Source organism: Apteryx rowi, unplaced genomic scaffold, assembly GCF_003343035.1.
Source record: "Apteryx rowi isolate R43461 unplaced genomic scaffold, aptRow1 scaffold_88, whole genome shotgun sequence".
In the NCBI taxonomy this organism is placed as follows: domain Eukaryota; kingdom Metazoa; phylum Chordata; class Aves; order Apterygiformes; family Apterygidae; genus Apteryx; species Apteryx rowi.
This window is the reverse complement of record NW_020451182.1, coordinates 1,136,535-1,164,124: the sequence shown is the minus strand read 5'-3', so window position 1 is coordinate 1,164,124 and position 27,590 is coordinate 1,136,535. Positions and strand designations below refer to the sequence as shown.

Here is a 27,590-nt window from a genome sequence, read left to right as displayed (position 1 = left end):
ATACTAAATAGCTTGATGGTCCATTTCTGTCCTACTATTCACAGCCTAAAATGTCTGGGCGCATCTGGGATCCTATAGAGGGCAAAGATTCTTAGTGCCCTGGAATCCTACAGGAGCTATCAGTTACAGCTGTATGGGCTCGAGGACTGAGCACAGAGCTGTAGCTCCAAACTTTTGAGGTCTGTTGCTCAGAGTAAAACAGGACTTCCTGATCTTTTGTATAACGTACTGTTCTATTTCTATTAATTGTATTAATTTCCCTGTAAGGAGATGACTTATTGCTTTGGCTGCTAAATAATGCCTTTTGTATTTCTGTGGGGCTGTTTCAGATGCATACCTGTCAAAGGCTGAGATTTACAAAAAACTGGGGGATTGTACATTGGCAATCATCAGTTATAGTTCAGCATTACAGTGCAGCCCTACAGACGATGATATTTATTTCAGGAGAGCTGAGTTGTATTTTGAGGAAGATAATTTATTATTGGCCATGGATGATTATGCCAAAGTAAGCTCACCTTTTTGTATTATTACAATAATGTAGTAATTTTGTATAACTTAATGTAGTAACTTTAATAAATTTAACTGCTTTTGGATACATCTGGCAAGTAGTTTGGAGAACAGTTATCCTTTCAAATAAATGATTAAAAAAAAAATCAGTGCTGTGAAAGTAAATATGTAATTTCTGTTACTCCTGTCAAGTAATTTAGTAAATTACTGAATGTCTACAAATTATGAGGCAATTGTAAGCTTGCGTCACTGGTTTTGTGTTTCACTTTTACAGTTAATGGAAATGACAAACTAAAGGACAAGAGAATAAAAAAGGAAATCTGAGAATGAAAGAATTTTTTATGCTTGTTGGATAAGATTTTTAATCATCAGAAATAATAATGAATAACATCATGGTTTTTGTTTTTTTCATCATAGTGTTTTCAGTATAACTCAAAAAGAACAGATGCACTTATGAAACATGGAATACATTTCTTTGACCGTTCAGTTTTGACTACAGCTATTCAGGATTTTACTGCTGTGGTCAAGGAAGACCCTATTAATACTCAGGCGAGGTAGGATATATAGCTTGACAAAAGTATTTGAATTTTAAGTGGATTATTAAAATAATATGAATATGTAGAAAATTGAATATGCATTAAACAATAATAAAGCAACTGCATTTCCAAAGAGATGTCTAATAGAAATAGAATAAGACCTCTAGGCCATCATATTCATTGGGGAATCTTTGTATTGCTTTAATGACTTTGGATTAGTCCCTAGACCTTAATTTAACTAAGCTCAGAACCATGTGCTGAGATCCCACTGGAGTTATGCAAATACAGAGTCAGTTGGACTTAAGCACATGCATATGTGCTTTGTTTGGAGGAGCTGGATTTAAATACATGCTCAAAGTGAAGAATGTCCTTAAGGATTATGTAATTCTATGCCTAATTTCCATTGGTTGCCTTGACACTTCTAATTTTAGCATTTTGCTGAATTAAGGTTTTCTGTGGAAAAAATTGATTATGTGGATGGGAAGTATCTTTATTTTTCAGTTAGAATAATGATTTGGGGTTTGACTTATACAGACTGAGAAAAATTCATATGATCTTGCCAATAGTAAATTTGACTTGTTTTTAAAATCATTCCTGCAAAGATTTACATTCTTTCTGTACTCTAAGCTGGATTCATGAATATAAAGTAAAAATGAAAAAGGAGATTCAGTACTAGATTATGATACCTCAATTTGTGTCAGCATGCTGTCTCCTTGGGATGTAGGTTTCTGAGCTGCTATTATAGTCATGGGTGATGTAGTTGATAGTAGACACTAGATAGACTGAGTATGTATCTAGGCTCTTCCATAAAGCCTGAAGCTCTATTCACCTGAGCAGCCAGTAAGTGTGTACTTTTGGATAAACTGAATTGCTCTCATCTCCTTGGGTTATGTTAACTCAATCGTCATCATCTGTAATGGAAAGTCAGACACCTAACATATGTTGTAGACATCTACAGATAGATACTTAAGTTTAGATGTCTTAATCTGGAGCTGAATCCCATCCAAACTGAATAGAAATGGCTGGTGAAGGACTCCCTCATGGGCATCTGTTACCTGCCAGTCCATCTCCTTCATCACGAAGAACCTTGGAGTCATGCAAAAATTTTTTCTGACATAAGGTTGCTGCGCTACTAATGTAATTTACTAATGCTTCTCAGAACTCTGACAAGGACATAATATCTTGAAGCATCATGAAGCTCCAGTTAGCTTCCTGAAATCCACTTATTCATGGAGGCTCAAATGTGCTTGCGTGGGCTCTGTGAATAGTGTCATTGCCCTGTGTTTGTGTAGAGTTAACCACATGATATAATTCTCAGAGAACTGATTTTATTGTGTTACATTTAAAAAGGAATGGTATATATTTTACATGGCAATTCTGTGTAGAAGTAGGATGTGGCATTAAGGCCCATTGGATAACAGTAAAAACTGTCTTCAGCAATACAAAATGTGAGTTTTATATTTTGCATTGATAAAATAGTTTTCTACCCCTTGCTGTCTATTCACACTTTTCCACCTGAGCTTGTGATTTATTTCGTTTTAATATATTGCTAGTGTCTTGAATTTCAGCATAAAATAGTGGGATCTGATTCTGTAAACTCATCTGTTTGAAAGAAATATTGAAGAACAGAATGGATGTTTTCAGGAAGTTTTATAGTAAAGAGGAGAGTTTTATTTCTTTTCTTTAAATCAGATTTGACAAAATCTGGTATTTGCCATAAGCAAACTCCTGCACCAATAGACAGTAGACCAATAGACAGTGGACCTTGGAGAGAGTCCCACTGAGTGTCCCACTCTGATGCTCAAAGCTGATTTAGTGCTCTGTTATATGGAGCCCCATCAGCTTTAGAAAGGATTTATGCAAGTGCAGAGATCTGCCTGTATGGTATAGGTCTCAGGACTTTGTTCCTTCTGCCTTGCTTTATTAACTTCAGAAATAAAATTGAATGTTTATTCTATTCTTCAACACTTTTTCATAAATAATTTTAAAGTTGCAGCACAAAAATAATGGAAGTACTACTAAATTGACTCAACCTATTAATATTATAGATAATAGTCTATGACTTCTTTCTGTAGGAATATTTTTGTAAGGGAAATTATATGTAAAGAGAAACTTTTTTTTTTTTTTAAACCAGGCTTTATCGAGGAAGAGCATATGCTAAACAGCAGCAGTATAGAAATGCAATACAAGACTTATCAGWAGCACTTCATCTGGACCCTTTGTGTTGGTTAGCATTCTACTGTAGAGGTTGCATACTACGACACATTGATCCGAAAAGAGCTGTGCAGGACTTCAGTGTTTCTGGTATTATTTATTTCTTTTAATGCTGAATGCATTTATCATTAAAAAGAGAAATGACCAATCACCAGTAATTACTACATTCCAGTATCACAAAAATTGCAGTTATTTTCTGCTGTAAATATTGAAATGGACTGTACTCACTCAGCACTTGTAATAACTTGCTTGTTTGATTTTTGTTAAGGTTGCTATTAGATATTGGCTCTTGCTGCTGTTGTTACCCTTTCAGTTATTTTCCCCTCTGCTTCCTGAAGCTTTCCTGCTTCACTTTAACATTTTGAGTGGAGATAACTGGAAAGCATAATTATGTTCTTGAACGCATTTCATGCCACATTAAACATTTGTGTTATGATCTAAAAATGTTATATCTATGATATTTTATAAAACTCTAAGAAAGTTAGATTAAGAAGTAATGTGCGGATAAGCTATGTAGAGTAACAGAAATATATTTGAATATCTGAACAATTGATTTTTATTCTTCTCCTCCCACAGTGCTCATCAATGACACTCAGGAAAATTTTTGTTCTTTTCTTCATCGTGGGATCATTTATTCAGAACAGTGTCAATGGTCACTTGCAATCTGTGACTTTGAAAGTGTCCTAGCATTGGACAGGTGATGAGACTTGAATTTTAATATGTTTTGTTTATATTCTGATTAGCTGGGAGCATAAAAGTGCTAATAAAGGAAAGTAGAATCACAACTGATATTCAGAAAATAGACTAGAGTTAGTGCAGACATAAACAATAATATTTTAGTATCTTTTGCCTCATTTGCTTGATGTGAATATAATAAAAATAATTGTTAATTTATTTTAAAATCTAACTTTATTTTGTCTTACATGACAACATGATAAATAAATTATTAAGTTTGGGAAGACAAGAGATGAAATTGAAGTTCTAATTACAGTTGATCATTCATGCTTCAATAATTTTATTAGTCTTTTGGGAGGAAATTTTTTTTGCAATGCAGGTAAAAAAGCCAAACATTATTTCAAAATAAAATGCCACTATATTTTGTTTAGCAAAGGCCAATAGATGGTGTCTCTGAAATAAAAATTACTGCTTATGATCTTTGACAGTTGGTGACTGAAGCTGACGTGGTTCTTGTGAATTGTATTTCTTCCTACTGCTTAAAAATACTTTAGAAACAGATTATATCTGTAGCAGCCCTGCCATGCAAACAGTCTTGCAATGTGCAGCAAGGCTCCCATACCAGTTAGCTGTGTTAGTTACCTGTTCTGTAAAGGTGCCGAGTTCTTTTCCAGCCTTGGGCGATCTCAGCAGTCCTCTCTTGAGCCAAGGCTTCCACGTCCAATTTTTAGGCCTTAGGCAGGGCTAAATACCCTCAGCTCTTCCTCTTTGTTGGTTCTGCTAGAGGAAGCTTAGAACTTTGCCTAGAAACAACCTGCATGAGAGGGCTTCACAGGTGACTGCAAGTCCTAGAAACCCAGGTTGGTAGCAGCCAGCCAAGTGAAATAGCAAAAAAAGAAGTGGTGGGTTAGATGGAAAATGCCTATGTTTTGTCAGAGTCAACAAAAATGTTTTTTTTACTGTTGAAGAATTCAGCATTTCTTGATATGAGTGTGTTTTCTTACAAAATTACCAACTAGGCTATTCCTAGTCCAGCTTCCATGACAAATTTGTCACCATTTCCTCACAAGTCACATTTGGAGTGCTGGTTTTGGTGATCAGAGAGCCTCTAGTTTGTAGTCAAACATAACAAGCTGACCAAAAGCCTGTAATGTTGAAGCTATTCTAATGAGTGTTTGTCTGAAGGAGGTAGTTTAATACTGGTAATGTCATTCACTGTGTATATTTGCCTATATTAGTATTTGGGAGAATTTAATTGGTAATCAGTAATGTGTTTTGTGGTTATTGTATGAACTACATACAATTCACAGTCTAGCTTTATAAAATAGATAGGTTGTAAATGGCATAAAAGTTGATGAAGCCTGTATAAGTTATGGTAAATACAATGACTTTTCATGTGATATCATTAACAAAAGGGGGAAAAAATTTATTTTTAGATCTGTCATCTTTGCTTACCTAAACATTGGTTTGATACTGCTGTTACATCTGGATCAATACTATAAAGCTATTCATCAGTTTACTAATGCCATTGAAGTTGATCCTCTCAATGTTCGAGCCTATGTATGTAGAGCCCAAGCGTATCATAAGGTAAGACATTCCTTTTGCCTTTGTTTGCCATTCAATATTGCTTTATTTATATTTACAGTTGTGTGAGAATTTTGAAACACTTACTTATGCCTTGGTGTTACAAAGATGTTAGAACAGGCTTATATACTTCAGTAGTCCTCGTCACTGTAATAGAATTGCATACATTGTAACTATTGTAAAATACTGTTGGCATTTGATGCAATGATATAGCATATTTCAATTTTTTTAAATTTATCTTTTTAGATCAGTGCACATCTAATCTGTGCTGTAAGAAGATGTATTTTTGAAATATAAAAAACGTTTTGAAATTACAATTTTTTCTAAACAATTTTCTTCAGAGTTCTCATTTTTCAGGAAACTTAAATTTGTTTCACTACAAATGGGAAAGAAAACATTTGCAATATTTCAATTTCTTGTGAAACTGAATGTTTTCCACTTCTGCATGGGATTTCAGAATAGATTCTGTTAGCAATTATTTGAGAACCTCTCAGGAGTGCAAAGAATAGAGTGTAACAATTTCTGAAACTGTCATTGGCAGAATTGAAACAACTGTTGTATCTCACAGTGTTTAATTTGTTTCCAAAATGTTTGTAGAGATTGCTTAGACTGTTCATTTTCTTCCATAGCACATCTAAAGGAAATGACTTTTAGCTCAGAGTCCATCCAGGTTGGTTGATTATATATATATTTTTGATTCTGTCTTTAGTAAGCCTGATGGCTTATGTTGGAGGTCATCTACCAACACTCAGATTGCTTTTGTAGCTTTATTAACAGAGTTCAGATAACAGAAATAAATAAAGTTCAGTGCATGCATTCTGTTATTACTATTCTTTGATGACAGTTTCAAGAGAAGTTACCGCAGGTGGATGTATCAGTCCTTGGAACCTTCATTGTAATGATCTCCCATTGCCTCAGCATCTGAAGGACAGTGACTGGGATCACATGCACAGACACTTGAAAAATAAATGGTTAGGTTCATTGCAGCAACCAAGATTCAACAGGGTATATGTACATGCGGCTCTCATAACCTAATCTCCTTCCCAGTAGTCCAGAATCTTCTTATTTGGATTTTGGAACAATAAAGGAACTGTCTGCTTTTTGGCTTTGCACTGTGCGAGTGTATGGAAATGCATGTATTGGACCTGTTAGTGAGAACAATTCTGAGCTCCTGTGCAGAGGGCGTATGTGCCTAATGACTTGGTATCCTGTCTGCATTGCATCCTGCAGAACCACAGCTACAGAAACATTAATTTTTCTTCAAACTGCATTCATATTAGCAATTAAGTTGTTGTTTTTTACTTTATTAATTGCAGATTCATAATTTACCAAATGCTGTGAAGGATATAAATCGAGCCATTCATCTTTATCCAAATAAATCACATCTGTGCGTATTAAGGTAGGAGAGTGATTGAAGCAATTGGTTGAGGACTTCATGGGTATCTCACTTTTTAAAAATTTCCAATTTGGAATCTTGTTGGTAGATGCCCTTGTATCCTTTGAAATTTGCTATGAGTGTATTTGTGTACAAAAAAATGCATTATTTTCATAGCATTTTCAAACCTGAAGAACTTTGTATCCATACAGTGTTGTAATTTCTGACTTTGAGGGAGGGACCTTGTTTTATATACAGGGTCCTGTTCATTAAGGTGCATATAGACTCCGGGAAAAAGCAAGTAAATAGATGCAATGACAGTATTGCAAATCTGAACTTTCAAAAATTTCATAATTTTAAACTTTTTCCCCAAGTGGATGGATTTTTCACTGATTTGTCAGCAGAATCCACATAATACAAAGAATATGAAGGATTGAGTCCAGGCCTATTTAGACTTGAACTTCTTTCCCTTCTCCCCCATGCTAAACCCAGTGGGAAGTATTCAACTTTACCAAGTTTAAAAATGCCTACATAAAGCTGTTTCATACCCTGACAAGCTAGTGCAACTGAAGAAGAAATTCTCAGATATAATTCCTTATGTGTATTACAAGAATTGTTTATTAGTTTCCAGTCAATAACACTGTACTTTCCCACTTTTAAGAGTGGGATTGCTCAGCTGTCTCCAAGACTGTTGTTTGGCTAGCAGAGCCTATTCTACTGACGGTTATATCTGAAGAGGCCAAAAACTCTGCTGGTCTTTGAAATCAGACTGTATCTATCAGCTATCAGTCTGTGGTGGATTTGAAAGCAGCTTTATTAAGGTTATTGTCACAATTCTTGAAGGTAAGGATTGCTATGTGGATTGTTATGTGGAATCCAGAAAAAATGTATTTTTGTACCTCCTACAATGTGAAGAGATGGAAATGTATAATTTCTTGGTATTGTGATGTTAGAGAGAAATTTAAAAAACTGGAAAGATATTTGTGATGGAAACAAAGAGGAAAAAAACTTGGCTGTTTTTATTGGAAGACATTATTTTTTCTTTTTATACTAAAGAAAGCAAATTGTAGATTTTTAATTACTCTAGCAGTATTTGCACTTTGAAAAAAATACTTGGAGATAGCTTTACTAATTGCATCCAACAAATATTTCRTTATAGGGGGCAGTATTTAATGGAAATGAAGAAATATGAGCTAGCAAGTTTATGTATTCGCCAAGTCGCAGAAATGGATGAAAGTAATGTCAATTTGCCTAGGTATTTGTGAACCATGGTAACAATCTGTAAGCAAGGAATTGTTTAAAAAATTAATCTCAAGGCTAATTACCAGGAATCAGCTAAAATATGGATACTTATTGTCTAGTGTATTTTGTTTGCGTGTCTAAAGCCTTAAAAATAACATTAGTGTACATTATTACCAGTAGTATCACGTGTGATTTCAAAATTTCCTGTATCTTTTGTGTGCTTGTCATTTTTTACTTCCACCTGATTTCTAACATTAAAGAATTATTGAGTATGGATTCTGTTTTGTTCTTACACGTGATCTTTCTTTACAAGATACCAAACAGATTTATGACTGAACCTTCTCAATGCATTTGAACAATTAAAATATTGCAGTATAGTTGTTCTTGTTATGTGCTGGGCATAAAGCGGCACACTGTCTCTGGTAGTGACCAACAGTGAATACACAGGGTATAAGAATATAAAAACAAAATAAGCACATGGTAATACTTCCACAGAGCAAAGTCTTAGATGTGAGGAAAGAAAGGTAAAAATTTGCAGATGTTTAGCAGTTGAACTACAGTTGCTGATAATTGACTATTCGTTTTCAGGCTTTTGTATGGAATTAGTTAATATTTTATGGCTGCTAAAGCAAACAAGTTTTGACCCTCAAATATTTTAATAGCATTTTGAAGTTTGCGTATTCTTTAAAGGCATTTTCTCTTGGACAATGTATAGATTGAAGGAAGAGAAGAACTACTCTTCATGATGTTTTTCTTCCAGGATCCTTCAAGTCTCAGCCTGTTCAGCAAGCACTCATTCAGTCATTTTGTCAAAATCACAATAAAGCCATAGAGTACTTACGTGAAGTTATTGCAATTCAGCCTGAGCCTTCAATGTTTGTTCTCCTAGGAAAAATACAAATGAAAGCCAAGAGAACTAAGGTTAGAAATGTTTACATTATATATGTGCCAAGCAAGACAGTGTTTTTGTTTCTGTATTCTTTTAGTACTTTATGAGATGTCTTGTTATATGAGTAAAACTTCCCAGTACCTGTTTAAATTATAAGAGGTGAGTAAGACTTCAACACCATACTCATGCACCACTAATAGTTCATCACAATTAGGCAATTTTAATGTTAAAACATTTAAGGTGATATGATTATGTAGGTTGGGGTCAATTATATATCCAAATTCTGCTTATTTTGAAATAAAATGACACAGAATCTTGTCTAGCATTTTTTGTCTAATAAAATGCAGCACAAATTTTAATTTGTGGGTGTAAACTGAATATATGGTGTACAGTTATAGCTCATTTCTCAACTTTGTTAATATTGTCATGTCATAGGGTTTAACCAATACTGTCACTCCTCTGGCTCCTGCAGTTAGCCATTGCTTTTGGTGCAGTCCTGTTTGTTTATGCAAAATGTACAGAGCTCTGTTTTTCAGAAAGCCTTTAGTCTACCTATCCCTTGAGCTCTGTGTTCAACATGCTCTGTCTTTTTCATCTTAACCTTATGTTTGCAATTTCTTTTTAAATGATTATCAGGTATACACTTAAAAATTATACTCCTGGATTTTTTTACCAGAAAAAACCTCTTGGGCTGTTCAACTTTTTGTTAGGCTTGGGTGTTTTATTTTTCTCAAACCATAATGGAACTTGATTGGTTCTGCTGTCCTTGAAAGAAGAATGCCAGGTGGCATTTTAGATGGCAATCATTAATACCCTTCAGTCCAACCCATTTCAACTACTGTGGTTAAGAGGATGTGTATTAGAGTCCTTTCTTGATTTTTCAGAGTGCTTCTCCCAGATGTGAAGACTTGCACTGTTACCTCCCCTGGAAAGCAATTTCAGAATTCTTCCAGTATGGGAAAACTGCCAGACTTCAGGCTATAGTACCCTGAGAATCAGCTGTGGCATTAGGTTAGAGGAATGGCTTATCTTGAACTAGTCTTAATTTCCTTGTTGTTTTCCTTAACGCTCTTTTAAATCAAATCATTATTAATATTCATAAATTGTTGCCCAGATGAGGCATGGTAAGACTTTGAGAGGCTACTAACTTAAGTTAAATTGCTTTAATGCCTGTGCAGGATTGATCTTTTCAATGTGTTTCTTAATGGGCAAGTTGTATATGGAATAAATAGTTTGTCTTTACATAAAGAAACCAGCAGCAAATATTTCATTATCACCAGCCACCATCAAAAGGTGTACCTCCGCTTCCTGCGAAGAGGAAATAAATTATAAGTAAAATTCATTAATGAATAGTTATATTTATACAGTTATTTAGAGAAATAAATAAATGAATAACATGTTATTTCTGTATTGTGTACATTAACTTCTTTGCAATATATAAATGAAACTCAAAATTTTTTCTTTGTTTTTTCTGATCTGTTGCTTATATGAAGCATTCAGAGATCAGGAGTGTGACTACCTCCAGCAACACCGAGGGAGCACCAGACTAGTCATTTTTATGTTAATGTTCCAAAGACTAAGAAAACCTTTAAAAAGAACTAAGAATGACTGGTAAGTCTTGCAGACTTTCAGTCAAGTGCTTTACAACTGTGAATATTCTTTGTATTGCAGGATGCTGTGGAAAGTTTTAAACATGCTGTAAAGCTCCTGATCACCTCAGCAAGAACCCTACCTAATACATTTGAGGCTGCAGAAATGTATTATCTTATAGGCCTGTGTTATATGGAGCATGTAAATTTATTGCAGGTTAGTATCAGTTATATACACTGTATTAGTCTTTGAATTTACTGTCTGTAAGCAACAGCTATGAAAACTGAGTAAAGGATTTTAATATTTTAAACAGTCTCCACTGCCCTTAACAAATTTTTTTGCTCATGACGTACAGCAGACTGTCTTGCAAGTTTGTGAATCACTTTTCTAGCGCTAATGTTATAATTTGCTGTCATTCTGATGGAACAGAAAACAACATGAATTTCTTACCTGTGTATCAATGTTTTCACAGATGCTATAGACAAAAAACTGTACTCATGCAGGCGTATGAATGGTTTAGTGAATTGGCACTAAACTTGGACAAGAGGATTCCTGGAATATTTTCTTAGTTATGGCACTGATTGCATAATTGTTTTCTATATTACTGTTCTTCAAAACAGCCCTAATAGGTTCCATTTGTCCTTTATCTGATGTATAATACTTTTAAAAAAATAAACTATATTACCTAAGAAAAATATATTTATCTAGTTTTAGTAAAATAAATACTTTTAACTATATTGGCTTTCAAGAAAGAAGTCTCCATATTGAAAGCCTATCAGTGAGCTTTGTGTAATGTCCAATGTGGGTTCGTGCCAGTGTTTCTATTTCAGTATTTTAGTAAATGTGTTTCAGTTGTTGATTGGCTAAAAGGCTCAAGGTTGAAACTAGAAACATTTGAAATATCAGAATTTCATAGGCCAAGAGAACATTTCTTGCCTTGTTTGCCTCTAAACCCGACAGTCATAGCTGATATTCTTTTGGAAGAAGGCTGTCAGAAATATCTGAAATGTCTAATGTGGTGACACATGACAATTGCAAAAGGTGACTTTCTGTGTCAATATAGGTCTGGTATTACAGYTGTAGATCCCAGAAAAGACCATGACTTTGTAAGCTAATGTGCAATGTAGAGGGAAAAACTATCTAGATGGATTTTAAAGGAGTTGCAGGTTTGCCATGTTAGTTCATTGTCCTTTGTAATAAATAACTTCAGTATTTCAGCTCTTTACAGACAGAAGACCATGTGCTTGGTTAAACCTTTGTAGTCTCACTGAAGAGGTTATTAAATGGGTTAGATTGTACCACACTGTGATTATGATTGTGTTATATAGGGCATTAAACATTACAAAATTTTTAGTAGCAGTAAACAGATGAAAACAGTAAAAAGCAATGCAGATGTATGTTGGGTTCCAACCGCATAAGTTGGTAAGGATTATCTGTACAATTCAGTCAGTTAACCAACTGCCTGTGGTTTAAACTACATACAAACGGATCATGTTTAATCCAAATGATATGTCATCCTTTTAGGCCTGTGACACTTTTAGTATGGCTATCAGACTGCATTCAAATTATCCTGATGCTTTCTATCAGCGACGGCTGTGTAGAATGCAACTCAGACAAGCTAAGTGTATCCAAGATTTCAATCAAACGCTTGCGCTTTGTCCATCACATTTCCAGGTAATATAAAGACTCCTGGTAGCTTTTTTTTGTGAGGCACTTTAGGATGGATTCAAAGAATGACACATTCTGCATTTATGGGTATACTGCTGTGTAATCTGCCAGCCAGCACTCTATTTATTGCTCATCTTCTTTTTCTCRGAATGTCAGATAAAAGAATATCAGAACACCTTTTCCATCGTGCTGTAACAAACTGTTTTTGCTTCAAAGCAGTTTCAAAGATTCCCTTTAAGGAATAGTTTGCCCATCACTTAGGCTTTTTGTTCAGAATGTGTCTGTCTGTCTAATAGCCTTTCTTTGGATATTGTTTTTTTTCAAATCTAAAGACTTTTCCTGCATTTAATTTTTGGCTCATTTACTCGAACATATATATATATTTTTTGTTTCAATTTTCTTGCTGCTTTTCATTATTATAATTGAGACATCCTACTTTTTTTTCTCTCATATGAATATGTTTCATAAGATGCATATTTTTTATGAAACTTGTGATTCCTTACTTTTATTTAATGCTTGTCTTAAACCCCCCCCAGCTTTTTTAGCATTGTACCACATCGTTCTGTCTCCATTTCTATAGGCATATATGAGTCGTGCTGTTTACTACGGAAGTAAAGGCAGATACTCTAAGGCAATTCTGAATTGTAATGAGGCTATCAAAATTCATCCTAACAGTGTGAAAGCTTATTTTTACCGAGGAACTTTGAAGTATCACAATAAGGTGGGAATGTCTGTTACTGTTGTACATTTGAATGTAACACACAAGTTATTAAAGTTGGATTCGTCTGGGATCAAGAGGGTGTCATGGAACATATGCCAAGACTATGCAGATGCAGGCTGTGCTGGTGGTAGGAGAAGGGGTCTGTAGCTCCCTTAGAACCTTTGATAATCTATCCTAGTTACCACGTTATTCCTGAATAGTGGTAAAAGCTTTGGAGAATAGTGTTGCTGATGGAAGGAAGAAATTTTACTTGATTAACTTTTTGATTTAATTGAACCCTAACTTGATTACTTCCCCTTTGAAGCCACTTTGTTTGTGCTAGTAAAATTAAGGATTGATTTTGTATTGCGTTAAATGCATATGATGTAAGCAAATACTAAGAATGTTTGGTTTGCCCAAATAGAGCTTCTACAGAAGTGTTCCCACTGAAAAGGACTGCAGTAACTAGTCCATAGTGAACGTCATGAAATAGTAGGATGTTTTCCAGTGCTGATGAATAAACAAAAATATAAAACTATGAAATTAAATTTCACAATAGGCTATTATTTAAGGAAGAATATGTAGTGCTGTGAACTATAATTTATACAAAGTGTTTTTGCATGTGCAGACATACAAAGTTGCAGTTGAAGATCTTTCCAAAACTATTGACCTTAACAAATCCTGCATTTTGGCTTATTATAACAGAGCAGTTTGTTATCATCAAATAAAGGATTTCAGAAAGGTACGGTATTCATTTTTTCAACATCACATGATTACTCAATTGTTCATAATAGCTGTTATTGACAATTAATCAGAATTTCTGATCTCTTGCAATCTCTTCCTGAATGATTGAGATGTTCAGGAAATTGTTTTCAAGAATTAGCTTTTTTTTTTTTTTTTTTTTTTTGTCTTTACAGTCATATTAATTACCCTTTGATATCCCTTGAAAAATCTAAGGACTAGATCCAGGAGAAGACTATATCAGAACTGCGATTTGATGTACATACAATCCTCATTCACATATTTCAGCTTCTGTTGACTTGCTAGTCAACTGTCCCTAAATGCTTTTGCTTCCTAGCTTTATTGTATGCCAAAGGCACAAGAGGACACACACAGGCACAGCACAGCTTTGGGCTGTGAAGAAGAGCATGCTGAGTTATCTTTTTCATGAGGCCTGTTTTCAGAGGTCAGACTAATTCTCAAGTATATGAGTTCAGGTGTCTCAAGTCAAATCATGACCTTGGGCAAGGACCTTGTGGTTAATTGAGCAAGAATGATGCAGACAGATAAAGAAAAATAGGAGATTACAGTAAATGAAATTAAAACCTTAAGATGGGAAAATGATAGTTCCTCCATGGATAAGGTACTATAAGTCATTCTTAATCACTCTTCAGAGAAGCCAGTTCAAGTCCTGTCACTGGATACTGCTGAGAAGAGTCTGGCTCAGTCTTCTTTACTCCCTCCCATCAAATATTTATATACGTTGATAAGATCCCCCCTGAGCCTTCTCTTCTCCAAGTTAAACAGTCCCAGCTCTCTCTACTTCTCTTATGACAGATGATCCAAGCCATTAATCATCTTTGTGGCTCTTTGCTGGACTCTCTAGCAGCATGTCTACATCTTGCTTGTACTGGGAAGCCCAGGACTGGACACAGCACTCCAGATATGGCCTCACCAGTGCTGAGTAGAAGGGAAGGATTGCCTCCCTTGACGTGCTGGCAATGCTTGTCCTAGTGCAGCCCAGTAAGCTGCCGGCCTTCTTTGCTGCAAGGGCACATTGCTGGCTCACGTCCAGCTTGTTGTCCACCAGGACCCCCAGGTCCTTCTCTGCAAAGCTGCTCTCCAGCCAGTCTGCCCCTAGGCTGTACTGGTGCATGAGATCATTCCTCCCCAGGGGCGGGACTTCACACTTCCCTTTGTTGAACTTCATGAGGTTCCTAACCACCCATTTTTCCAGCCTGTCAAGGTCCCTCTGAATGGTGGCACAACCGTCTGGTGTATCAACCGCTCCTCTCAGCTTTGTATCATCTGCAAACTTGCTGAGGATGCATTCTCATATCATCCAGATCATTAATGAAGATGTTAAACAGTATTGAACCCAGTATCAACCCTGAGGTACTTTCACTAGTGACTGGCCTCCAGCTGGACTTCACGCCACTGATCATGACCCTTTGAGACCAGCAGTTCAAGCAGTTTTCARTCCACTTCACTGTCTACTTATCTAACTTGTACTTTATCAGCTCATCCATGAGGATTTTATGAGAGACAGTGTTGAAGGCTTTGCCAAATTTGAGATAAACAACATCCACTGTTCTTCCCTCATCCACCAAGCTAGTCATCTCATCATAGAAGGCTCTCATGCTGGTTAAAAGTGATTTTGCCTTCATAAATCCATGCTGACTACTACTGATCACTTTCTTGTCCTTCATGTGTTTGAAAATGGTTTCCAGAATTATTTGCTCCATCACCTACCCAGGGATCAAGGTAAGGCTGTCTGTCTTGTAGTTCCCCAGATCATCCTTTTTGAAAATAGGAGTGATATTTGCTTTTAGAGTCCTCAGGAACCTCTCCTGCTGCTATGCAAAAGATAAGTACTTTCCCTGTACATTCAAACGGAATTTTGGCATACTATACTTCATGAAGGATGTTGCACTGTCAAAAAAGTGATAAATTCTGGGTGAGTCAGGCCTTTGGGACCGGAGGTAAAATGTAAACACTTTACCTAATTTATGGATTGATTAAGCTAAGGGGGAAGGCTAAGCATCTAGTTCCCTACACCAAAATACTTCTCCACATGGAGCTTACATTTAAGCTCCAAAGACACAATCAGGCTAAAGAAAAGGCATCAAGTGAGTTTTAGGCACCTCAGAAATTAAGCACATACCACAATACTAGCTTTCCGGGCTGCACCCTGCACCTGAGATGTCTAATTCCTACCTATATCCTGTTACTCACCAAGGAAGTCACTGTAGGTTTTTCCTATTACTTAGTACTTCATAAAGCACTGCAAAAGCATTGACTAGAATTCAAGTGCATTGGCAAAGCTGTAAAAGTAAATTTGCATGAAACCTACCCAAGATGACCCAACACAGGTCACTAACATTAGTGCCTCACTGGCAAAAATTAATTCACAACAACATTCACAATTCAAGACATTTCAGACAAGCAGGTAGGAAAATTATAGGAATCAAGACATGGAGAAAAAAAACCCTGTCAAATCATATCACATACCCCCCTACTAATGCAGTACTGTTCATTTTTGAATGTAGTTAAGTAGTTTTCAGAGATCATTATACACATGTCATTTTCCAAGGGATTTTAACAGATTTGTTAGCATTGTATTTTGTAATTTTTTTTTTACATAGATTTGTCAACACTTTGACCACTTTTTATTTCAATAAATAGCTCATACACACAAAAAAATCACAGTACTTAGTTGATCAGAGCACCATATATGTGAATCAAATGAGTGTAAGGCTACTTGATATGTCATTATTCAAGAGCAAATCTCCAACAAGATTGGGCACAAATGTGAAAAGAGAATAATGGTCTACTCATTTATTTAAAAAGAAAGGAGACCCCGTAAGATCTACATTAAGCATATGGATTACTTTATCCTGTTGATCCCTTAGACATTTTATATTTTATAAATATATACATACAAAATTAATGTTATTTTCTTTGATTATGCGTATTACTTACAATGAATTTTGGTGTTACCTGCAAGTTGTATCCTAAGCAAATTCTGGCTTTCACACACTTTGGATTCAGGTGAAGTGCTTTCAAGAAGTCTTTCTGTGCTTGTTTACGATCAGGCTCATGTCTGTTTTCCATGTATGAATTTCCTCTTCCAACATAGGCATCCACAGAAATGGGATCTAGTTTGAGAACCTGGTTAAATGATCTCACAGCTTCTTCAAACTCATTAAGTCTAAAAATGGAGATATTAATGACTATTAGCTCTGTTTACCTTTTTACCATTTTTATAAACAAGATTCTCAACTTATGAATGATCAGCAAGTACTACCACATCATTATCTCAGAAAACAGCTGAATTCTTACTGATTGACAAAACTTTTTCTTTCCTTAGTTTTGCTTTCTCTATGTGCTCTCTAAAGTTTATTAGAACAGTGAAGGCAGTTGGTCTAAGATCTTGCAAAATTCAGTTTGAAATCCTTGGCCCAATGAAGAAAACAGCAAGTCTCATTAACTTTTGCTGGGCCAAGATTTTACTTCTTCAACATTGGTACTCAGCAGATTCTAATGTAGACTTTAACCGAGTCATTCATGCTGTCTAAATGTCATGACCCTATATGCTTTTTTGTTAGTCTGTTCAGACACAGCTGTTTCAGCCATAAATAATTTACTTCTAATATAAGCCTTTTCTCTGTTTTTTTCTCATATCAGCTCTTGAGCATATCCAAACTATGATAACCTTGCAGGGTAAAAACAACTGATATTCAGGCATAGACCATTCTGATCTAAGAGTAGGCCAACTGTAGAATTCTGTCCTTAGATAAAGACACAAAACTTAACACATTTAGGGTATACCAGCAAGGAATAAAAAGCATTAAACAAGTTAAATGCCAATGAATGCTAGTAGATATCTTCACATATAAAGCAAAAATTTTAATATGTCAAAGTACAAAGTCATTTAATCAATAAGATACTGGAAGATAAGATGGTGTTTGAATATAAGCTAAATATCCAGATTCTACCTGTAGCACAGCTTGATTTCTTTAGCAAAGGGAGAAAGATTAAATAGATTTGGCTAACATAAAATTTTAAGGGTTATAAACCAAAAGCTTTTTTTAAGCACAGCACTTGTCGCCAAAACAAATTAGGACACCATGCCAATCATGTAGATGGGCAGTCATAAACTTAAGAGGTTGTGGAATGGATCCCAAATGCATCTTAAAATGGGCTGTAGCTGAGCTGTGTGGTTACCAGTGACCCCTTTTGACAGTTGAGAATTATTTAGACAGAAGCACCAAAACTGTATGTCCTCTTCTTAGAAACAGGACTCAGCRTTACTATGTTAGTTCTGCACCACACAGACACTGTGAGACAACAGGCATACTAACACAAGAATTTTGATGCTAAAATCCTAAATACATCCATCCCCACACTGCCTTAGCAGCAACAGGGTTCTGCAGTGATAGATGACAGAGGAACTCTAGAATAAAATAGATATAAACTAAACTGACACATTGATATAAATGAAATTTTAATAGCTTAGTTACTATTTCGCAAGACGATCATCTATGGACTCCAGCTGTCACTATGATAAGTAGACTAAAATACTGATGTGCTTAATTCTTCTACATTGTATCTATTTTAATGACTTAACAGATTTACTTTAATCTCTCAGAATAAATTTCATTTTGATGAAACTATACTTCAGAATGTCAAAATAAAAAATTCATGCAAGGAAAACCACTGAGGCTTTTGCTTTGCTTTAAAGCACAAAGTGCAGATCTAATCAGAAACTGCATCCTAACTATTTCTGAACAAACTAACACAACTTTATATTACTTCCAATCCAATTCAAGGGTGGGGATTTATGTCTCTGCTTACCTCTCATAATTCTTTGTTCTTCAGTCATTCTCTTGGATCTATTTTATTGCCCTATTTCCTTCTGATTCTGCCATGAACATATAGTTGCTGGATAACAGAAGCTCCAGAAAGGGGATTTTAATTTTAAGTTGTTAAACTTGAAAAATACATAATTTATTCTTTTTTCCATTCCTCTTAGCCACTCACCCTTCTTCCAGTTCTCAATGTGCTCAATATCCAGTTTTCAACGTGCTGAACTGGAGCATCAAGTTCAGCAATTGCTCCCTGTCCCTACTCTGCATCAAACAAAACTACCTATCTTACCTGTGATAGCAGATTCCAATAGCTTGGAAGATCTGGCTATCAAACGGACTATGCAATGTTGCTACTTTGAAGTCCTGAAAAGAAAGACATTAAAACATATAAATTTGTATTGTTTCACTTCACCTAAAATTATGTTTTTAGCAAAACAACTTTATATTTTTATACGAAAAGGGAGATGACTTCTGACACTACATTATACTTTCAGGAGAACAGGAAATGTATTAAACTGTAAAAATTGTTTTCATACTTAATGTCCAAGATTTTGATAGAATAAAATCTTTCAAATTATGTAAGATCATAGTATTTCCCAGGAAACCAGAGGCATCATTTCCAGAAATAAAACTTTCCAAAAAGGTATTGTTTGTTTGTTTTTAATAGAAACACTTTACCTAAATTGTTATTTTTAAATATACATATTGAAAACATATTTAACTATATGCAATTTCAATAAAACTGTTCCAGTAATAAAATTATCTAGTTACTTTCATAATAGGGCTTTTATTATAAATCACTGTTTTCAAGACTTTTAACTTTTCCTTTTACTAACATTCAGAACATTTGTCAAAATGTATGCGATTTTGATACATGTAGTTCAACTGAAAAAAGTGTACAGGTGCTTTTAAAAATCAGACAGAAACATTTCAATTATGAATAAGGAAGCACTTTAGGTCTCTGCATGGGAAAGCAATCAGTATGTAGTAGGAGCAGTTTAGCTGATGCATCCACTGAATTACAGCTACAAAATCAATTTTTCCTTGTTCAAATTAATATCATAAAATAATAGGTCTGCCTCTGAAAAACTACTGAGACACACTGCTTCAATCCACCAAAGCCTTTCAAAGAATTCCCAACAAAGCTAAGACAATTCTTCGTACGTGCAATTTAAACTATTCACTCTGCTCCGTATATAGAGCAGAGCAAAAGCAGGATCACAGTTCCAAAAACTAGGTTTGGTTTACTTTAACCAAAGGTGCTACCCTGAGAGGTTAACCCCACACTTCACAGAATCAACCAGGACAGGCACCTCCATTTAGCAATTCAGTTCTTCTGTAGACTAAATCATACTTTTTCCTGTTTCTTCCAGTGCACCCAATTCATACTGGAATATACTCAACTCAATTAGCATGAATCTATGCTTAAACAATTATATCCTAATTCAACAAGAAGTATTCAGACATACTTCTTGCAACAACATATTAACAAAACTGATTGGCATACAAGACATTCTCAAGCATATTTATAAATCCTTGTTTCTTTCTTTAAATTAGCTATAATGTTTTTGTGTCTGTTGTTCAACTACCATTTTGTAAATTTGTCTTCTCTACAATCCATTCAAAGAACTGTTTGCCGATTCTGCTGGTTCTGCCCCATTATCACAATTCCCCAGTGTCCTTTTACTGCCCTTATGCATCAGCTTGCATCATCTCAGTCTCTTCTCTGAACTATTCTGATCAATTGCATCCTTGAAGCATAAGAGAGATGAATAAAGCAATAGCTCTATTTCATTTATTTCTATGCAGGGTCTATCAGCTGCAAAGGGCTTTTGGTATGTATTTCCAATGGGATGTTTATGGGTCACTGGAACGGGATTCATATTCATTTTTCAATCTATATTTGGAAATAAGAAGTATTACTCTATTTTTAGACTGCCTATGCTGAAATTCTTGGTATCACATAACAAAGATATCAAAGTTTAAAGTTATTAGTCCACAATGGAGGCAACAAATGCCTCCATTTTTCTCAGCTATACTAAGAAAAAAACCCTTGCTTTAAAGGAAAGAAAAATTCAAAATTTTTAAAAAATGTAAATTATTTAAATTTCAAAAATAAGAAAAAACATATGTTTGAAAGAGTGATGTTTAGCACTGTTAGGTTTCTAGCTTACTATTGCTATACCAGATGGAGTCCCAGTAAGTGAAAGAGTTGCCTACATTGCGAGTCAGTTTCAGGATCACATACTTTTTTCTTACATTTAAGAAAACTAACTCAGGGTTTTACCTTCCTTCCCTTTCAACAAAAATGGGCATTTGCGTGTGCGCGCGTGCACACACACACACACACACACACACAGAACAAGCCCACTTAATCAGAACCCTCCATTTACACAGGTTTCTGCTATGAGTTCGTGTGCATTTGGACTCAACATAAATGACTTCAAGATTAAAAAAGAAGAAAAATCAGGTTCTTGCTTATTAAATTTTGTTCAACTCCCATGCTTAACTCTAGCCGTATAAAATTGTTGTAAAACAAGTAAAACTGCAGTTTATTTGTACTCTTCGCTGCCAGAGCGCCATTAGGTGTTAAGCAAATAAGAACTGGGCACAGACTACTTCAGAAGAAAACAGAAACCAGCAGATTGGTCTTCATATCAGCAATGGATTATAATTGACAGAAAAAGTCCAAGTTTCCTGTAAACAAAGAAGGACTCAGTACCTCACATGCATTAGCATAATCACCAAGTTCCACGTAGAGCAGTCCACGATTAATTAACACTTTAAAAACTATTTCCTTACTCAATTCAAGCAGAAGAAGAACTCCATAATCTTTCAAAGCCTACAAAAACATAATATGTATTTTAAGCAATAACTTATTCAGGGGGATGCAATGATACTTTAGAAATTAAAACACAAACTTTCAAATTCCTACAAGTCATGTGCATATGCACTGACTTCAGTTTGACTATGACAATGTTTCACTGTTTGCAGATTGATCTAACTGTATTTGGAGCCCTCTATGATTACATATATACCCATTTCCAGAGTACAATAGCAAAGAAAATACAAATATATTAAATACTGACATAATTAAAACTTTTTTGTAGTTACATACATTTCAGAGTTAGAAATAAAATTTAATTTCTCCTACAGCTAAATGTTATGTCCACATTTTTATTTAAAACTTTGTTTTTTAATGGTTCTAAATCCATTAATCAGGATTTAATATCAAAGTAAAGAACTTTTTAAATTAAATATCATTAATATAATATATTATTATTGAAAAATCTAAGAACTAGCTGTATTAACTAAGCTTTGGTCAAGCGTAGACTGGAAAAGCCTCAATTCACAAGTTTATTAAAACTGAACAGTATTCAAACAATGCTTGATCTGAAGAAGTTATAGTTTTGTGGGGTTTTTTTCACTTGAAGAATGAACTCACACAGTATAATACAGAATAATTGAACAGTTTAGGGCTAACATCACAAAAGGGTTTTTGACAGCAATATTCCATATACTAGCCACTTAAGGGAAGTCCTATTTCTTGCCACTTTGAAAACTAGAATCAGCTTTACAGAAAACAATCCAGTTCTTGTTAAATCTGATAGATTTCTTGTGTGAATAATATACTGCACTACACTTTTTCTGCTACTTCCCTCATACTTACACCAGATCATTGCATTGCTGTTCAGAGGGACCTTGACAGGCTGGAAAAATGGGTGGTTAGGAACCTCATGAAGTTCAACAAAGGGAAGTGTGAAGTCCCGCCCCTGGGGAGGAATGATCTCATGCACCAGTACAGCCTAGGGGCAGACTGGCTGGAGAGCAGCTTTGCAGAGAAGGACCTGGGGGTCCTGGTGGACAACAAGCTGGACGTGAGCCAGCAATGTGCCCTTGCAGCAAAGAAGGCCGGCAGCTTACTGGGCTGCACTAGGACAAGCATTGCCAGCACGTCAAGGGAGGCAATCCTTCCCTTCTACTCAGCACTGGTGAGGCCATATCTGGAGTGCTGTGTCCAGTCCTGGGCTTCCCAGTACAAGCAAGATGTAGACATGCTGCTAGAGAGTCCAGCAAAGAGCCACAAAGATGATTAATGGCTTGGATCATCTGTCATAAGAGAAGTAGAGAGAGCTGGGACTGTTTAACTTGGAGAAGAGAAGGCTCAGGGGGGATCTTATCAACGTATATAAATATTTGATGGGAGGGAGTAAAGAAGACTGAGCCAGACTCTTCTCAGCAGTATCCAGTGACAGGACNTGAAAACTGCTTGAACTGCTGGTCTCAAAGGGTCATGATCAGTGGCGTGAAGTCCAGCTGGAGGCCAGTCACTAGTGAAAGTACCTCAGGGTTGATACTGGGTTCAATACTGTTTAACATCTTCATTAATGATCTGGATGATATGAGAATGCATCCTCAGCAAGTTTGCAGATGATACAAAGCTGAGAGGAGCGGTTGATACACCAGACGGTTGTGCCACCATTCAGAGGGACCTTGACAGGCTGGAAAAATGGGTGGTTAGGAACCTCATGAAGTTCAACAAAGGGAAGTGTGAAGTCCCGCCCCTGGGGAGGAATGATCTCATGCACCAGTACAGCCTAGGGGCAGACTGGCTGGAGAGCAGCTTTGCAGAGAAGGACCTGGGGGTCCTGGTGGACAACAAGCTGGACGTGAGCCAGCAATGTGCCCTTGCAGCAAAGAAGGCCGGCAGCTTACTGGGCTGCACTAGGACAAGCATTGCCAGCACGTCAAGGGAGGCAATCCTTCCCTTCTACTCAGCACTGGTGAGGCCATATCTGGAGTGCTGTGTCCAGTCCTGGGCTTCCCAGTACAAGCAAGATGTAGACATGCTGCTAGAGAGTCCAGCAAAGAGCCACAAAGATGATTAATGGCTTGGATCATCTGTCATAAGAGAAGTAGAGAGAGCTGGGACTGTTTAACTTGGAGAAGAGAAGGCTCAGGGGGGATCTTATCAACGTATATAAATATTTGATGGGAGGGAGTAAAGAAGACTGAGCCAGACTCTTCTCAGCAGTATCCAGTGACAGGACAAGAGGCAATGGGCACAATTTGAAATACAAGAAGTTCCATGTAAGCATCAGAAAAAACTTTTTTACTGTGAGGGTGATTGAACACTGGAAAAGCTTGCTCAGAGTTTGTGGAGTCTCCATACTTGGAGATATTCAAAATGCGACTGGATACAGTCCTGAGCAGCCTGCTCTAGACCCTGTTTTGAGCAGTAAGGTTGTACTACACGATCTCTGGAGTTCCCTTCCAACCTCAACCGTTCTATGATTCTGTGCTAGAGAAGATGTAATACTTGTAGCTAAAGCAGTTGTAGCAGATACATATTTGCAAGGAGAATGGGTATTGCACAATTAACAAGGTATTTGAATGCATTTTTTTCTGTATTTTAGTTAAGTGCATTTGTAAATATAAACATGCTTACATTTTCTGCTGTAAATTTTTAAATGGGGCCCTTAGTATGTTGTTTGGCATTTCATATATTTATTATTGTGGACATACTGCAATTCATTTTAGGCCCTTGGAAAGTTTCAAAAAGCTTGGAACCAATTTACAATTGCTATTGACATTGATCCAAAATGCCCTGCTGCATATGATGGACGAGCTTCAGTCTGTCTTCAGATGGGCGAAACTTTTGCTGCATTTCAAGATACAAATGCTGCGTTAAAGGTAAATGTTAGCTTAAAGTGATTTTACTAAAATGAACCTGTTGTTATAAAGCCAGCCAACACTGTATATGAATAGTCGACAATTTGTATTAGAAGGTGCAATTGCATTTTTAATGACTGTATCTTTGAGAAACAAAGTTACTGTAAAAGTGTGAACTTTCCCTAAATAAGCATGTGTTTATTACTGTTTTTCAGCTCACTACCACTGCTCCGCTGCTAACAAATCGGGGTGTTATCAATCAGTTTATGGGATACCTATCCTGTGCCATGAGAGACTATCAACATGCAATTTCTGTTGACCCTGACTATGCCTTAGCCTATTTCAATGCAGGAAATATCTACTTCCGTAATCGACAGTTTTCACAGGTAAGTCTCTCTATACCATCTTCAGAACTGTTTTCCTTGACTCTTGTATAAATACCGTCGGTACCAAGCTAAATATATTAACTTGAACTTTTCTTTCATTGAATTTCATAGTTTTTGTCCTCTAAAGAGAGATGAATTAATCTGTAGCAATTATTAACAAATGATTGTCCTAATACTGGACATTTTATTATTGATATGAGTGAACTGAAATTCACGACAGCTATGATAAACATTTCAAAAATCTGTAAATAATTGAGGTACCTAAATTCTCCTGTTTTTTCAGTAAAACCAACCAACGTAAGTCTCATAGTTGCCCTGTAAAATATGGCAAATAGAGACTAAATAACTTGCCCAGATTCCCTACAGCACCATGAGAAGAGAATGAAAAGAATCTCCTGCTGATAGGCTTAAACCAAGAAGCTGGATCTTTCTCCTGTTGCCACAGTAATTTCAGTTTTAAATCACCTCATTCTGCTGAAATACAGTAGGGATCTTCAAATACAGAAAAGCTGGATACTGAAATTCCTCTTGCAGAGAGACTTTGAAAATTGCTTGAAGGCAAGGCCCATTTATCTCTCTCTGTCTGAGGAGGCCCCAGCATGATTTATCCTTTGGTCTTCCTGTCACACTTCCTGGGCATAGGCTCAGTATTATTTTTTTATTTGGTTGGGACTTTATGGTCCAGCAGCTATGGAAACCCAGGACTGGTGCTGATGCTTCAGCACATTTCATCTACTCAAATTAATTCTCTCCCAGATTTGCATCTGTAAGCACTTCAGCTTGCAGTTCATGTATTGAGGTGTTCATTATTTACACGCTTGGCAAAAGATTATAAATGTAGATAATTTGTACTCCATACAGCAAAAGAAATAGGTATATGTAAGAAAACAATTTAATGTTCTGGTATGTTTCTCTGAGTCAGACTCCTTGTTGCTCTTGGGTATTAGTTAGACTTGGATCGGAAATCCCTCAGGAGTCCAAGGTCAGTGCTCTGCATATGGCTTCTCCTGTGATCATGTAGTTTCTTTTTCTTCTGCATCTAGTATCGTTCTTCCATGACTGGTCTTCCAGAGGCTGTTCTTCCTCTTTCTTCTGCTTCTCTGGTTCCTTACTCTGCTCCCAGAGGCTGTCTGATTATGAAGATGTTCAAGATGAGGCGTTGCATTATAAATTCATATTCTAGCTTAATTCAAATTGACTTTAGTGCATAGGTCATTTCTTCTGTGCTATAATTATGATTCAGTATAAGCTGATACTCTCCTGCTTTTTTCAAAAATCTGTCTGGGTGTTGATAGTATATTGACCTATTTGTGGATAGACATGCTGGTGCTGTGCCTCTCGCTTCTATGCACAAAGAACATTAAGCAGAACAAGTAAAGACTTAGGAACATAAACAACTTTAAAAAACAAACCAGAATTTCTAATTTGTACATAAACCATTTCCCCAAATTTTAACAGTGTATTTTATCTTCAATTCATGTATTTTGTAGGCCTATTGCTATTATTCCAAGGCATTAGAACTTGACCCAAGAAACAAATCTGCTGTTATGAATCGTGCTATTACAAATACATTATTAAAAAATATTAAAGAAGCAAAGGAAGACTTTGAGAAGGCAGTTTGCCTCTGTCCATTCTCTTCAGCAGTGTATTTTAACAGGGCAAATTTCTATAACGGATTAAAGCAATATGAGCTAGCTGAGAAAGACATTTCAACAGGTAATCTTTATTTACCAGGTATGATTACATTTGGTAGCATACTAACAATTATGATAACAAATTACTTGGCTTTATTTCATAGTTCAGAAAGTAGGTGTTTATTTTTGTTAGTATATTTTCTAGTTACTTTGAGAAGATATTATGATGTTATTAAAAAAAGGAAGTTAAAGTAAATATGCTGTTACTACAAGGAAAGTGTAATTTCTGCTGTTGGGGCAAAATTGAAGTGGGGTTCATAAATTACATCAAAAAGGAAAAAAAATCTGAAGCATAAATATTATTACAGAGTTGCCTACTTCTTGGTGTAAAGTTAATTAGTTTGATCTCTGTTTTCTCTTGTGAAAGCATGTTTGAAAAAGATTTTGGGCATTGACATGAGCTTTTTTCTGGTACATGCTTATCTTTATAATCATATAATAATGTAAAAAATACCTAAATTTCTATTTCTTATTTTTTACAGCATTGTCAATTCAGCCCAATGATGCCTTGATGTATAAATTTAGAGCTGATATTCGTGGTAAACTGGGTTTCAGGAAGGAAGCTGTGGATGACTACAAACAAGCAATCAGCATTCAAGAACAGATTAATTCCATGTGAAAAGATGTCAGTTCTAATACCATGTGGCTTCTATTTACAGATTTCTCAGATTTGCAGTTAAAAAGATTTTCTTCCATGCAAGAAAAATTAATAATCTATCGTCATTCTTATATATTCTATATGCATTTTATTTTCCTAAATGCACCTGATTCAGTGCAAAACTGACCAGAGTTATTTAAGAACAGAATACTGCATTTAATTTTTATGAGCGTTAGGTCATTCTTTACTGTTGAGGCCAAGAGAAAATTGATTGTGTCATGTGGAAAATGAAGGAGAGATGAGAGGAATTTATAAACAAAAGGCCTCAACCATACTGGTTATAAAAGAAGGAGAAAGACTAAATCTCCCCAAATACAAATGCTTACAGTGATGGTAATTGATAGGTATATATCACCTGGACCATCTGGGAAGTAACAGTTCTAAGATGACTGTCAAATATGGGTGACTGCCAACCAAGTCTCACTTTCTTCCTGATCCTCCTTCTACACCTTTTCGCAAGATTTCCTATTCCCTCCCACTCATATCATAGAGCAAAGCCATTGTTCAAGGTATATTTGTTGCAATGTGTGAGAACTACTCCAGCAATTGAAATTTGAGAAGCACATGCTTTGGTTTGAGAGTAAAAAGATGAAGTTATTTGCTTCTGC

At 35.8% G+C, this 27,590-nt stretch overlaps 1 protein-coding gene across 1 annotated transcript in view; it reads left to right on the top strand.

The window, feature by feature from the left end:
- Positions 1 to 26,943, top strand: part of TTC6 (tetratricopeptide repeat domain 6) — a 59,625-nt gene extending 32,682 nt beyond the window's left edge. Inside the window, exons 10-25 of the mRNA XM_026090832.1 lie at positions 330 to 505; positions 925 to 1,061; positions 3,178 to 3,347; positions 3,834 to 3,954; positions 5,369 to 5,519; positions 6,833 to 6,915; positions 8,051 to 8,127; positions 8,894 to 9,054; positions 10,694 to 10,828; positions 12,137 to 12,286; positions 12,861 to 13,001; positions 13,609 to 13,722; positions 24,113 to 24,265; positions 24,460 to 24,630; positions 26,121 to 26,346; positions 26,807 to 26,943. Of these exons, the coding sequence (XP_025946617.1) occupies positions 330 to 505; positions 925 to 1,061; positions 3,178 to 3,347; positions 3,834 to 3,954; positions 5,369 to 5,519; positions 6,833 to 6,915; positions 8,051 to 8,127; positions 8,894 to 9,054; positions 10,694 to 10,828; positions 12,137 to 12,286; positions 12,861 to 13,001; positions 13,609 to 13,722; positions 24,113 to 24,265; positions 24,460 to 24,630; positions 26,121 to 26,346; positions 26,807 to 26,943 (2,303 nt within the window). The remainder of the gene's footprint in view (positions 1 to 329; positions 506 to 924; positions 1,062 to 3,177; positions 3,348 to 3,833; positions 3,955 to 5,368; positions 5,520 to 6,832; positions 6,916 to 8,050; positions 8,128 to 8,893; positions 9,055 to 10,693; positions 10,829 to 12,136; positions 12,287 to 12,860; positions 13,002 to 13,608; positions 13,723 to 24,112; positions 24,266 to 24,459; positions 24,631 to 26,120; positions 26,347 to 26,806) is intronic.
- The last annotated feature ends 647 nt before the right edge of the window (positions 26,944 to 27,590 follow it).